Source organism: Pelmatolapia mariae, linkage group LG22 (assembly GCF_036321145.2).
Source record: "Pelmatolapia mariae isolate MD_Pm_ZW linkage group LG22, Pm_UMD_F_2, whole genome shotgun sequence".
In the NCBI taxonomy this organism is placed as follows: Eukaryota; Metazoa; Chordata; class Actinopteri; order Cichliformes; family Cichlidae; genus Pelmatolapia; species Pelmatolapia mariae.
The window spans coordinates 17730718-17745072 of record NC_086245.2 but is presented as its reverse complement, the minus strand read 5'-3'; the positions used below and the strand labels follow the sequence as shown (position 1 = coordinate 17745072).

At 42.5% G+C, this 14355-nt stretch overlaps 1 protein-coding gene across 1 annotated transcript; it reads left to right on the top strand.

Annotated features, from left to right (window-relative positions):
* Positions 1 to 2482: 2482 nt before the first annotated feature.
* Positions 2483 to 13483, top strand: stmn2b (stathmin 2b). The gene is made up of 5 exons (XM_065470848.1): positions 2483 to 2649; positions 8662 to 8757; positions 8872 to 9044; positions 9646 to 9837; positions 11596 to 13483. The coding sequence occupies exons 1-5, from the start codon at positions 2631 to 2633 to the stop codon at positions 11653 to 11655; spliced, it is 540 nt and encodes a 179-aa protein (XP_065326920.1). The 5' UTR covers positions 2483 to 2630; the 3' UTR covers positions 11656 to 13483.
* Positions 13484 to 14355: the final 872 nt, after the last annotated feature.

Here is a 14355-nt window from a genome sequence, read left to right as displayed (position 1 = left end):
ACTCCACATTTTTCCACTCTTCTGCTGTTCAGTTTTGGTGAGCCCATGGGAATTATACCATCAGTTTCCTGTTCTCAATTGACAGCAGTGGCACCAAGTGTGGTCTTCTGCTGCTGTAGCCTATCTGCTCTTCAGAGAGACATTTTCACCCAGATAACTCCCGCTCACTGGATATCTTCTCTTTTTGAGACCAAAATAATTAAATCCGCTTTCTTTCCAATTATGCTGGTCAATTAAAACTTCAGCAGGTCGACCTGTACTGATTTACAGCCATGTGGTTGGCTGATCAGATATTTGCATTAATGAACAATTGAACAGGTGTATGTAATAAGTAGTAACTGTACATCACTAGAATCCCATAGTTAATAAAACGACAAATAGAAAGGATGAAGAGGCTCAAACCGTTTACTAGGCTAAAGTAAAATAACTTTAGCCTAGTTGTAAATTGTGTTGGTACGCCTTCACATTCATAGTGATATGGCAACAAAGATGCCCAGCCAACTTTGAATTTAATGATATCTGAAGACTTGTATCTTGACGATGTATTTATTTTAGGTTAGCCGTCTAGTTCTTTATGCGATTGGAGTCATTTATATGCAATATTATGTGTTATTCCATTCATGCCACCTTATTACAAGCCACATCTGCAAATGTTGGTTTATTGTTGGGCCTAGTTAACCATTGGCTTTTTGCAGAACCTACCTACACATGAATAAACAGTGGGCACATGACAACTTTGTTATCTGTGCAAGCGCATGCTTTGTGATAAGGACCCTGTACTTTAGGATAGTGTGGACTGTAATACTTTGTTTAGCACAGAGAGTTGAAAATCAGATTGATTTGGCACTGAAACTATCTAGGGAGCCATACAGTAAAAAACTTCTAAAGAGATTCTAGCTTTGTGCTCAAATTTTTGGAAATAAAATGGAAAAACAGAAAAGGGAGTGCAATTTCCTGTCTAGTGGAAATAAGATCAGACATTCCACCAATCTCTGATAGCTTTGTTTGGAAATGCTACTGTTAATGTTCTCATCTTCTTTGTCCTTTTGCTGTTCTCTGCCTTCTCTTTCTGCAAACACCTTGTATCATGGTTCCTGGGGTTGACACAATTTGCAGACACAGAAAAAATATCAATATATCAGAAAATAAATAAATACATAAGATAAAATTATACACAGTAAAATAAATGAACAAAATGATGAATAAATGATTATTCAAAGAGGAAATATAGACAATACTTTAATGAATGAAAATTCAATAGTAACTAACAATGGAGTTACATTTTATATTTGCCTGTCTTTATTTTATATATCATATTAGGTGCATTTTCTTGGATGCTGGATGATGTTTTTGAGTCATTAGTTGATGTTATTGTTAGTTTTGACAGCAACTTTTCTCCGCGTACCCTAAAGACTTGAGATTTGCTGCCACCTAGAGGCTATTTTTTAATAATTCAAGTCAACTATTTGGTGGTCTTTTGCTTTTGCATATAGCTATGTATAGCTATAGCTATGTATTTCACACACACACACACACACACACACACACACACACACACACACACACACACACACACACACAATTGTTTCACCTCTAACCGTTTATCAGAAACAAAAGAGGAGACACCCTCACTATCAGCTGTCACAGCAGGGTTGGCGCTCTGTTATGCAGGAGGACATTAGGTGTGTCAGGGTTTGCCTGGAGGAGAGGAGACTGTGGTAGAGTGCTTTACAGGGTCCTAAACGCTCATCACAGGCACCGCCAAGTCAATTAGTTTATATATTGGGAGTCTCTGCAATTGATTTCAAAATAAAACACACGTATTTTGAATATAATTTAGCTTTTCCGTAATGTTTGACGTTTACACAAATTGTTGGGGAGCCTCACAGTTTAATAAAAATAAAAAAATAAAAAAAAACAAGCAAAAAAACCCCAAAACAAATATTCTCTCCCTTAGCATACTTCATATGCACCTGTTAAGAGTTTATAATTATTCTCTGGCTGTATAAAATGTTAGCGGGCAATGAGAAAACCAGTTTTCTGTTTTAAATTTAATGTAATTTGTTTAGAGATTTTATAGGACTTTAAAAAAAGGAAACAAAAAGTACATATTCCAGTTATTTAAGCCATCGGGTTTATAAGTTGGAGCCATGACACCAGCATTTATTTTCAGTGCATTTCTTATTGCATTTTATTCCGATATTAATTCCGCGTTGTCTGTTTTAATTTGAAGCAAGAAAAAAAAATATTTGTTAGACTAAAACATTTTGAGGCTTGAGTCTTGTATAAATGCTGCTGTGCAAATTTTATTTATTTATTTATTTATTTATTGTTATATTGTTATATTATATTTTTATTTTTTAAATATTATTTTGTAATTATTTCTTTTTGCTTCCACTCTTAGGTCCCTCAGTAAAATGATTCATGGCTACTTTTATTCTGGAGGAGTGCGCACTTCCGCTCATGCCCTCGTTATTGCCCAGCTGCTTGACGCAGCTCGTCACAGACCACCAGGCGCACCGGCAGCCCCCGTCTCTGCTGACTCAGTGCCTTACCAGCAGTCCCTTCACCCCGAGATAACATCCAGCAACTGACGCACACTCCTCCGGTCCAGGTACTACCGTACAGAAATGGCTAAGACCGCGATCGGTGAGTTTTACACTTTATTACGTGTGTGTGTTTTAGTGACATTACAGCGGATTCGCAGTTTGAGGAGGATGAGAGGCAGTGGCGACACCCATGGCACAAAAGGATGCTGAGGGTTGATGGGAGGGAGCGGCCAGACTCCTTCGCAAGTCACTGCTAAATATGTGATGAAGTTGTAAATCTGATGCAGCATTTTGAAGATATATTATTATTATTAAATATTATTTTGGTCTTTAAAAGTCTAATCGATTTTGTCTAATTGTAAATCCAGTTCGGTGTCAATCAGTGAGGGGAGTTTGAGGTTCCGTTTGCCGTGTGAATGACGCATATTTATTTATTCAGCTGAAAGAAAAAAACATATACATAAATACTCCATAAATGCAAAAGTCGGGCTGTTTTCCCAGCCTGCACAGCATCATCTTGTCGATGCCTGCCTGCCGCACCTGCCTCTTGTTGCCTGACTCAGAGCCGTGCAGCATAATGCAGCGCCAGCGACCCCACCCAACATCTACGGTCCCTTCAAAGCAACCCAGCCGCTCTCCAAGGGTGTGAAATATTTCCCCGTGACAAATCTCATTATTAAAACTGGGCCATCCTATGTAACTGCGCTGTCTAAAGCCCGCTGAACCAATTTTGTGGTTACCGCCAAAGACGTGAATCAAAGAGAGACAGAGAGGGGGAAGGAAAAAAAAAAGAAAGAAAGAAAAGGAACTGCTTTGCATTCCAGGGAAGAATTTACAACAAGGGACGGAAATATCAGACACCATTCCTGTTGGCAAGGTTATTGACAGTAACTGTGGCCTTTTATATTTGATAAGAGTTTTATGATCGGGCTGCAAATGATGCTTGAAGGCAAACATGACGGCATTTGGCATAAATATTCGGGGGGGGGGGGGGGGGGGGGGGGGGGGGATAAAATGGGATGCATGCTGTGGCAGGTGGAAGGCCTTGTGTCAGTAAATGCATCTCAACATCCCGGTTTCATTTGGGCATTTTAACCCATCTCCTCTTCAGGCCGTAAACACTGCATGGGAGCTGCAGGGTTGCTAAAAAAGAAGCCCTGCCCACCATTAACGTGTGTGCGTGTGTGTTTGAGGAGAAAAAGAGCAGTGTGTGTGTGGTCAGTCTAGGGGATGGTGTGTTTGTTTTCTGCATGGTTGACATGCTGATGGATGCAGGGGCACGCTGAGGGACAGCGGTAAGGGTCCTCGTGTCTGCACTCAGTGAAACCAGCAACTAAACCCTGGCTGTTACATTTATTACCCCCTCCTCCTCCCCCTTCTCCTCTTCCTCCTTGTCCTCCTACGCCTTCTCTTTTTTCCTCCATGATTTGAGCTGTGGACAGGCGGACAGGATGGGATGGGCATGGAGCAGACACTCCGCCATCATGCCAGTCAGCATTCATCGGGTCGCTGAGTTCATGTAGGTTGTGCAGAAGCGCAAGAATAGTCTTAATGTTTCAGAACCAAACTGCTGTTTCACGCTGAAAAAAAAAGACTTTCATGGTTCGGTGAATATTATACAACTATATGTAAGGACAGAAAGGGAGGATAAATGCCACCAGAAACATGTGATTTTGTTGGTTATCTTAAAGCCTTGACAGTATAATATAGATCAGGACCACTCCTGTGTGCTTTAAGGCTTCTAAGCACTCTTCCTGATCCCTATCAGGTCCACTTGTCATATCCAATTAGGTGTGGTTATTCAACTAGCTCCATAAAATCTGTGCACATAACAAAAGCAGCTCGGATAACGGCACATCCCAAATCTCATCTTAACATGTCTCCCAGGTTTGTTTGTCTGTCTCCATGTCTGCCTGCCTGCAAGATCACGCTAAAAACTGCTCTGCGAAAACCTGACGGGGAGGCGGAGCACAGCTAAAAGGAGAAGCCATTAAATTTTGATGCAGAGCCGAGTCACTTTCTTTAAAATTGCGAAATAGGGCACTGGCCTTGGAGGAGGATGCGCTCGCTCTGCCCTTTCCAGTTCATCCTGATTAATCACTCGGCTCCATCGATCTATGCAGCACACTCCCATTACTGGTTCAGATGACTGTTGCTTTTTAAGATAGGCCGAGAGGAAGAGGTGACATCAGTCCAGTAGTGATCCATAATGTGGTCATAAAAATTTACATGCGGGTTAAAGACAGTTCAGACATTTTAACATCCATGGCAAGTCTGACTGTTCTCTACAGACTCAAGAGTATCTTATAGACACAACCTCATTCTTTTAAACATATATTAGAAACCCCATTTTCTCTTTTAATATTTCCTGGCACAGTATCAGCATATCCACCACCTTGATTTAAGCAGTTTGTTGATTAATGCTAGTATTTGGTGTATGCAGTTAGTTTGGGTTTATATTACAGATATTAGAGCACACTAAATAACTACGTCACAGCCGTACAGCCTGTCATCATCACCTAGGGGAGCAGCATCTACCTACACGTGATTTGTAGACATCCATCACACTGTCAGCTTGGCGAGATGCCTATGATCAGCTTTCAAATGACAACACATTCCATTTTTCCCCCACTTTGTATACTGATTGTATAACACAGACACGGTTTCTGTATGTTCATGTGTCCATACCTCTTTCTTTCATTTCCAGGGAACAGTTGTCAGCATTTTTTACTGATATTTTCGCGCATTTGAGCACAGACTTTGTCATGTTTCAAGCAAAAGTGCTAAAACATACTAAAATTGGGGGGATTTGATCCTCTTTGCTTGTGATGCTCAGCTGATGATATTGATTGTGGTTGTTAGCTGCAGGCTCACATATTGGTAGCTATTAGAAATTTTCCCTACCTGCCCTTCATCGTCCGGCTGCTCTAATATTTCCCGTAATGGCTAATTTTGCTCTTAATAACCTTGTGATTTTATTGCTGATGGGCGATTTGCCTGTAAAGGGCTTGTATGTGCCGAACAGGAGCGCCAAACTCGCACTGCTGTGACTCTACAGCACCCAGGAGGGCATTGGAGATTTGATGCACAGGGTCATATTTTGTAGGGCAAGTTTTGTAGCCAATTTGCTCCTAGTGCTGCTAAGAGTGTCATTTCGTTTGTTTTTCCACCCCGTGTGCCTTTTTACTCACCATGGCTATCCCATAAATTCTTGTAATGGTGTTTTTTAAGACTGCATGAAGAAGAAGGGAGGAAGAGTGTGGCAGAGGGGGAAAAAAGGCTCCAGGAAAAATACCAAATAGGGGTGTGGCGGTTTGTGGCAACGCACTCTCTCTGAGGAGATGCTGGGAGTGTGGGTGAAAAAATAGAGAAAGAGAGTGAGAGGGAGAGTGCACCAGCGACAGATGAGACGGAGGCTTGGGGATGCAGAAGGTGCTGGGGAAGAGGGATGCTTGCGGGGGTGGAGGTAGTGTGGATATTGATGATCTGCACTCTTTCGGCTGATGGATTGGAAGAGGAAGTGCAGTTTGATGGCTGTGTCTGTGGTTGTGGGACGGGAGGAGCAGCTCTGACTGGTTGGAACCAGCCTGATGGATTGGAGTGGGAGCAGTAAAGTGTTGATGTCCCCGTCTGAAATTACTTCATCTCATCTTAAACTGACATATATCGCTTCAGCACGCCTGAAGCTCTGCCAGAAACCTTTGTTTGGAACGCCGTTGCTAGCCATTTTAATGTTTGTGATCCTCTGGGAATGACCATATCATTACACTGCTTACAGAAGGAATTCTCTCAGGAGGAATACAGTAGCACTTTAATGTTTCTGCATAATAGTGACTCTCATATATTTTTGATTATGGAAATGAAAGAGGGGGAAAATGTGGGTTTCAGACATGGAGAGCTGTTTCAATTCACAGCAAGCGGTTCTTGTCCAAGTCAACAAAGAGAATCAATTTAATTTAACAGTCATAGAAAAGCAAAAAAAAAGTGTTTGCACCTTTATTAATAACCAGGATAGAGCTGCAATCATGGGCGAATTTATCCACTCATCCATCGATACAGATAAAGTCTTCTTTTTTATGTTTTTTCCAGCTAAAATGAGATACCTAACAAGCTCCTCTTAACTAGAGTCTTCAGTGATTAACCAATTTGTCAAGAAAATCACCATCGAATTAACAGATTATGAAAAAATCATTAGTTGCAGCCAGAACTGCAGAAACTGTAGATCCACAGGAAAAAAAGGACCCGCCCAGACTCAGCAACCAGTAAAGAGGAATATCTGCTGATCTGCTCCATTAACCCAAATTATCTGCTCCACTGAATTGTTAACTGTCTGAGTCTTCAGCTGTCAAGTGGAGTTGTACGTACGAGAACATGGCTGCTGGGCCTTGACATATACACAGCCCCGTAATGAGCCAGTGACACCCTCCAAATGGGTCCACCCCCACCCCCATCAGCAGAAATGGTGCAGTCCAGTAATTATGAGTTTAAGTGGCATCCACCTGAGGTGGCTCCTTCCATTAAGCTGTCCTGAGGGCAGTCGGCAGTGGCAGCGATTCCAGCGGGAGCTGATAATCCTTCCGTCTGTGATTTCAGTTTAAGTCAGAAAGGCGTTGGCATCATCGCAGGGCTACACCTCACCACTCGAGTGTTTTCTCACCCTCTCACCCTTTTTCTCTCTCTCTCTCTCCTTTCATCTCATAGAAATTGCACTCTTTTCTGTTTCTTTCATCTTCATTCCTATTCTCTCTCTCTCCTTTCTTCCAATAATTCTCGTTTTTTTTATCAGCCTCCCTCCTGCTGTGCTCTTACTCTTTCCCTCTTCCTCCTCAGGGAAGGGGCTAACAAGGCCATCAGAGAATAGCAAGAGCTACATCTGAGAGTTTATCACATTACGGTGGCGTCTGCCCGTCTGCAGGGCAGAAAGTGAGACGCAGGGAGAAGAGAGAGTGAGAAGGGAATGAGCGAAAAGAAGCGGCTTGGATTAATCACACTGTAACCCACCACAGAGAAGCTCTTTCACAGTAAATCTCATTTCTGGCGTTGGTACTGTGGCCTTCTGCAAATCATGAATCAATGTGCCACATTTCAGCCCTGAAGGCCTTGTGCTCTGGGTGATGGATTATGCCATACAATGACAGTTGGCATGCAAATCTGCACCATGAGGCAGTGCACCTTGACAGATGCGGTCCTTATGTGCAAACGCAGAATATTTCACAACCTGCAGCGTGTTGCAGATATTTTTGCCTTGCTCTCTGCTGGGACTGCTGCTGAACTTAAAGCACAAATTACAAAGGAGTAAGTGCCAAAAACACAAGAATAATAAAAAAAAAAGAACAAGGTTACACAAGGTTGTTCTTTTCATACTTTTATTTTCTGTCTGCCCTTCGGAGTATTTGTTCCTCCCTGCAGGGGCGTAGGTTGCCAAACACAGCAACTATGAATTGCTGCCAGCTTCACTTCAGTGTTATTAAGTTTTTGGACTGTAAATGGACCATGGGATGGACAGCCATACTGCTGTGCTATGCTGATAAGCTAAACCAGTAGCTGTTAGCCTCCTCTATCCATAAGCCACAGTCTAAGAAGATAAAAACCCCAAAGATTATCTGGCTTCTAAAATTACCTGAAAACCGTGCAACTAATCGCTGATTACCTACAGAAAAGCTGTGGAGCACAAGGGCGTTGGTCTGCCGGCGTTAATAAATAATAGGCCGAAATAAATGCATAGCTAATGATGTGTGGAGAATCCTGTGGGGATGGAAGCATCTTGACTGTTGGGGAAATTAGGTCAAGTAAGGACACATCCGTCATGCTCCCCTCGCAGCTCAGTGGAAACAAAAGCCTCAAAATGCCTGCAAAACCCTGAGCAGTTCAGCTGCAGCAGACATCCTTTGATGAGATTTCCTTTTGGACGTCTTGATGAATAATTATCCCTCCAAAAATATTAATATTTACATCAAAGACCTCCCGTGGAAGTAGAAGTAGGTTACAGATGTTTCATCGTTTTTCTGTGTTACTGGGTTAATATTTTGCCTGTGTGCATGTTAGAGGCGCGGCCCTAAGTGTGCACGATAGCAAAGTAAGCAGAAGTAATATTTCACGTTTGTATCCACAGCTTACAAAGAGAAGATGAAGGAGATTTCAGTTCTCTCGCTCATCTGCTCCTGTCTGTATCCCGAGAGCCGCAAAAATATCATGGGCGACTATGAAGGTAGGGTGGATATAAGCCTCCTGTTTTATCCAAAAGCACCTGAAGGAAGAAAGAAAGGCAGAGAAAAGTGAGAATTGTCTTTCTTTTGTTCATTTTTGTTGCACACGCATGCAGATATGGACATAAAGCCCATTAACAAGCGTGCCTCAGGCCAGGCCTTCGAGGTCATCCTGAAGCCGACCTCCCCTGTATCTGAAGTGGCCCACTGCATCACCAGTCCCCCAAAGAGGGACATTTCCCTGGAGGATATCCAAAAGAAGCTGGAGGCAGCTGAGGACCGAAGACGGGTAAGGATTTTCCCCCCACAGAGACACAAAAACATCAAGTGTAAGAAAACAAAATAATGCCAAACAAAAGCACAAAATCATCTTCAAGCTTACAAAATATTGCTGCTATGATGTTATAATCGGTTGGCTTCCCTTGAAATTTAATTTCACATAAATATGCATCACATTGGCTGCTGTAGCCTCAAGCCTGTCATGGAAAATCGAGGCTGACGTCGGCTAATTCCCGCATCCCATTGATTCGAATGTCAATAGAGTGAGTCCAGCACCTGACAAATCCAACAAACCAGCAACAAATCAATCAACCAATCAATATCACTGATTTTTTTAACTCCAACTACCCAATACTGTCAGGAAAACACACAGTGTACTGTATAAATTATCATACATAGTAAATAATTGATTATAGTTTTTTTTAAAAATTAAGCCGGTGAAGAGAGACCTTTTCCTAGATCGTTTTAAACATCTGCATCTGTTGCACCATCTCTGACTCACTCTCAGAGACATAAATCAATGAGTGGTCAGATTTCAGTAAATCACATTTAGGAACAAATTTAGGAAGACATCTTCTCTCTTCTTTCTCCTTCTCCTCTTCCTCCTCCAGTGCCAGGAGGCGCAGGTGCTTCGTACCTTGGCTGAGAAGCGGGAGCACGAGCGCGACGTGCTGATGAAGGCCATGGAGGAGAACAGCAACTTCAGCCGCATGGCTGAAGAGAAGCTCCAGATGAAAATGGAGCAAATCGAGGAGAACCGGATGGCTTACCTGGCTGCCATGATGGAGCGCCTGCTGGAGAAGGTGAGGAGCGGAGAGAGTCCCATCTGAAAATTATTCTTCTTATTATCCGGCTAATAATAAAAATTATGTCACTGTGAGACTTTGCAAACAGGCAAATAAATATTTTAGTTGTTTCTTCATATTGTGTATAATACATATTGATGTCAGTGTGAATAAGAAACGGTCATTCTCGTTGTGTTGCTCCAACTACAAAATCCCCAGACAAAATATTGACGGTGTGACCTCAGAAAAGCTGAGAAATCTTAAAGGAAAGCTACCTTGTGTTGTGCTTGTATTCATAAATCTATCACTAAGTCAAAGTAGTATCTGCTATTTTCTGATTAGCACTATGAAAACGTAATAACATTTGTCTTTGCTATAAGAGTCCAAAACAAACAGTTGAACAAACTGAAAGTGACTCTGCCGTTACACACAGTGACATAATTACCATCAATGTTTTATTACAGTTATGAATCTGACAATGAAACAAACCAGTAAAGACAAATGTGTTTTACAGCTGAAGTACTGGATAATATTCTCATGTTCATAAAGGCAAGAATAAATAGGAACCATATTATTAAGCTAGGCTAACGAATGCTTGTTAGCTGATCACGATCAGCCCCCATTACTCAGTATACAAAAGATACACGTAGCTACTGTGACATCACCCACTGGTCTGAAGCCTCAACAGCCTCTGCCATGTTGTATTTTCTGAAGGGCCAAAGCTTATCATTAACCCCACCCACACAGGCCTAGAGACCAGTTGGGAACTGCTTGACAACCACCAGTTGCTAAGAAAAAATGTGTATTCCCCGACTGGTTGGAAATGGTTGTTGGCAGTTGTTGTAACCAGTGGTTGCTAAGGAAAAATGGTTATTACCCAATCAGTTGGGGCGTCGATGCAGGAGTTTAATTGCTGTTACTATGTGAAATTGTTTCATAGACAGGTACATGGTGTCCCAGCAAAACGACTTTGTGATTGCCTTGGCCGCTGGCAGATTGCTGCAGTTGCCCATAGTTGCATGGAAGATGCCAACCTGTCTGCAAACACTTGCCAAATACTTGTTAAGCAGCAGTAAAGCACGTCTCTAACAAAGAAAACACCACTTTTTGTAACATATTGGTTGGAGTGGTAGGACACAACTTAAAAAACGTCGCACTTTTTCAAGTTTCATTAGCACTCGGTTATTAGTTAGCAGGCGTTTGCAATCAGTGTCTTCCATGCGCACTACAGGCAACCTGTTAGCAGTCAAAGCAGTCACATGGGTGGGGTTATGGTGCAGCACCCTCTTTGCTCGTGACACCTCTAGCAAACCTGATACTGAATACCTTTTTTTTTTTTTTTTCTGTGTGACTGAGGTCATACTTGGACGATCTAGCTTGTTTAGCACGCTAAGGACAGTCACCACCAGTTGGGAGTTAGTTGCTTATTCAGTACTCGTGTTCTCCACCATCATTTTGAAAAGTCTTGCACATTTATCAAGTTATCATTGGCAAAAGACAGAATGACATTTAAACTCAAAATTGCCTTTGGGCAGTAGGTCTGGAAATAGATTTTACTGCACAAACACACACGCTCGCACACACATACATGGACTACTCGAAAGAGGAAAACAATACAAGCCGTGCTGTCACGGCTGGTAAAAATAGCAAGAGGGGAAATGAAGTCCAGGGGTCAGCATAGGGAAACTGTTGCTGTGAACAAGGGGGAAAAAAATGTCAGGAAATGGCTGGCAGCAGAGAAAAACGTGACATCCTCAATGTGTGTGTTTTTTCTAGGAGAAGCATGCACAGGAGGTGCGCAGGAACAAGGAATTGAGAGAAGCACTGACAGCGTGAGAAACCCCAACTGGTTCCATGTCCCACCTCCACACCCTCCACCGCCTTCCCCAGCCCTGAGGAACGCCCCACCCCGCTCCCTTCCCCACCCGTATCCCACATTTCCCCACCTCTCCACCCCCACCGCCATACTCCCCCTACACTAGTACAAACCACCACAGCCTGAGGTGCCACCCCGACACAGCGGGAGCTTCAAACGGAGTTGGGGGTGGGAAAAATGCAAAAATGCTTAAAAACAAAAGAAAGATCAATGTATCCTGTCCACTCTTCCCAAAAAAAAAAATGTTTTCGCTCCGTTTCAAATGAGAGGAAAAGAAAAAAAAATCAAATTGACAAGTGACAGTGGTTTTTGTAAATACTTCCTTTTTTTGTTATATACAGTACGATACAAGCAGCAAAAGTATTGATTGCAGTGTGCCATTTTTATATATAAGTTTCTTCTCCTTGCATATATGGATGTAATAATTTGTTCATTTTCATGTTTAGTTTTTTTTTGTTCATTTCAGCCTGAGAATGTTTTCTTTTTTAGATTTCTCTTGTGTGATTACAGGCTTAGGTGTTTGTTGTGAGTTTGCCAGCTAGCTGATGGTTCGCGGTGACTGCTTGCGTCCTCACACGGCCTGCATCCTGGCTCCGTTCCCTCCACCCCTGCAAGCCGCTTACTCATCTGAACCAGCAGATCTACGAGGCAAAATTAGATAGTTTTGGCAAGAGTGATTTTCCATCCGGTTTATGCCAGTATTCAATTAGTGAGGAGCAAGTGCAGGAAAGCTGACAGAGGGCAAAGGGGGACAGTTTTGCGTTCATGTGAGGACCGCAAGCCGTCGTCGCACATCCACTCCTGTGAGGTAGGTAGTGACTGTACCACAGGAGGCCACTTTAGCATTTAATGAGCCCATCCTCATCCTTCTTCCTTCCGTCTGCAAACTCTTCATCTCTCCACATACAACATATATATATATATATATCTACAGTAAAAGCACTCACTCACATGCTCTCCACACAAGCAACCACAGAGCTCAGGCAGAGCGTGCTAATTTCTGTCCATCTGGCACCGGAAAGCTCATCCCTGACAAATGGCGGGCCTCTTATATTCCTCTGAAAACAGGCTTCCAGTCACATTAAAATCACATGTTACTGTAACGTACGACACCACTGGGGACAAAGTGCATCCTGAGAATGCTGAAGTGCAAAAACAAAATAATAATAATAATAATAAAACCTGCTACTGTGAAGCTTAAGTTGGAGAAAAAAACAAAATAAATCTCAGTTTTCTCCATTTCACAAAGGCTAGAGTAGTCCGCGACATCACCATCACCTACTGGGAACCATCGCACTTCACTCCAAGACACTTTAAATGCCACTGTAAGGTCAGCACAAGAAAGACTTCTAAGCCATAAAGACAGGCATCACTGCAGCAGCGATTCATGAACACAGTATTTCCATCTGTAAAGGTGTATATGAGTGTGATAACGTATCCGAATGGTTTGTAACCAGGGGTGTTGAAGCCTGAGGTTGAACCCTGTTGGTCACGCACGCACAGTTGGCCCATAGATGTGTGTGAGTGTGTGTGTGTGTGTGTGTGAGTGTGTGTGTATTTCAGAAACGGCGGGTAGATAAACCAATCCTTGTGCCATGTGATATTGATCCGGTTAAATATAAATAAACACCATTACAGTCAGAAGTTCAGCACAGACAGCGACTCTCCTACCTGCCTCTCTCACTCTCTCTCTTTGTCTCCTCTCTCCATTTGTGTGTTTCCCCCTCTCCACATATATCTTTGTGAGCAAGCAGTGGTTAATAAAGATTTGGGGTTCAGTGAATGAAACCGGCTCTCAGAGTGACTTCTTTCCTGCACGCTTGTGTTTCCGGTGAACTATTTTCTTTATGTAACTGAAACAAAATGTCAGGTCAGAACAATGCGTGGATAAACACGTCTGTAGATGAATTATTCAGCTTCAATGACTGTTTGGACTGTACAACAATCACCACCTGGATTTAACTAAGCAAACAGGTATGAGCCTTCCACTGGATAATTACTGCAATGATTAACCTGTTTCGGCTGTCAACAGGTTATTTAACCCTAACCGATGCAGCAATTAGTTTCTCATTTCTTAAACTAGAAGGTGCTAAATATTAACCGGCATCAAGCAAAGAAAACTACTAAGGAGACTGCTGAAACTGCTAAAGAACTGTACAATGCATTATGAAAACGTGGAAGGACAGAAGTGTGTTAGAGGATACCCACATGCTAAGTGCAAAGGGAACTCAGGGGATTGGGACTAAACTGCTTTTAGATTTAAGAAAACCACTTATCATTGAGGCAAACTGGGGAAAAACATGCTTTAATTTGGTAGGGAGAATGAAGATGGGACTGGATGTTGAAGGAAAAAGGTCGTGTTCTCAGATGAATTCTGTTCCAGACTGATGAGCGTATGAGGGTAAAAAGAGAGGTGGATAAAGTGGTGCACCCATCGTGCTTAGTGCCCCCAGTACAAGCCTGTGGGGCAGGCTTATAAGCTTGGGTTGCTTCAGTTAGTCCACTCCAGATTCAGCATAAAAAAAATAGATTCTTCCATCAGTCTAATTTTTCTTCCTTGATGCAGTGAGGATATTGCAAGGTGACAGCGTCAGGATTCATTGGGCTCAGACTGTGAAAGAGTGGTACGAGGAGCACGAGGCAGACCATTAACCCCACTG

Bases quoted from the DNA above. Each gene is read 5' to 3' on its own strand.
- stmn2b (XM_065470848.1), top strand. The intron at 9,045-9,645 runs GTAAGGATTTTC...TTCCTCCTCCAG, and splicing joins CAGCTGAGGACCGAAGACGG to TGCCAGGAGGCGCAGGTGCT. The intron at 9,838-11,595 runs GTGAGGAGCGGA...TGTTTTTTCTAG, and splicing joins TGGAGCGCCTGCTGGAGAAG to GAGAAGCATGCACAGGAGGT.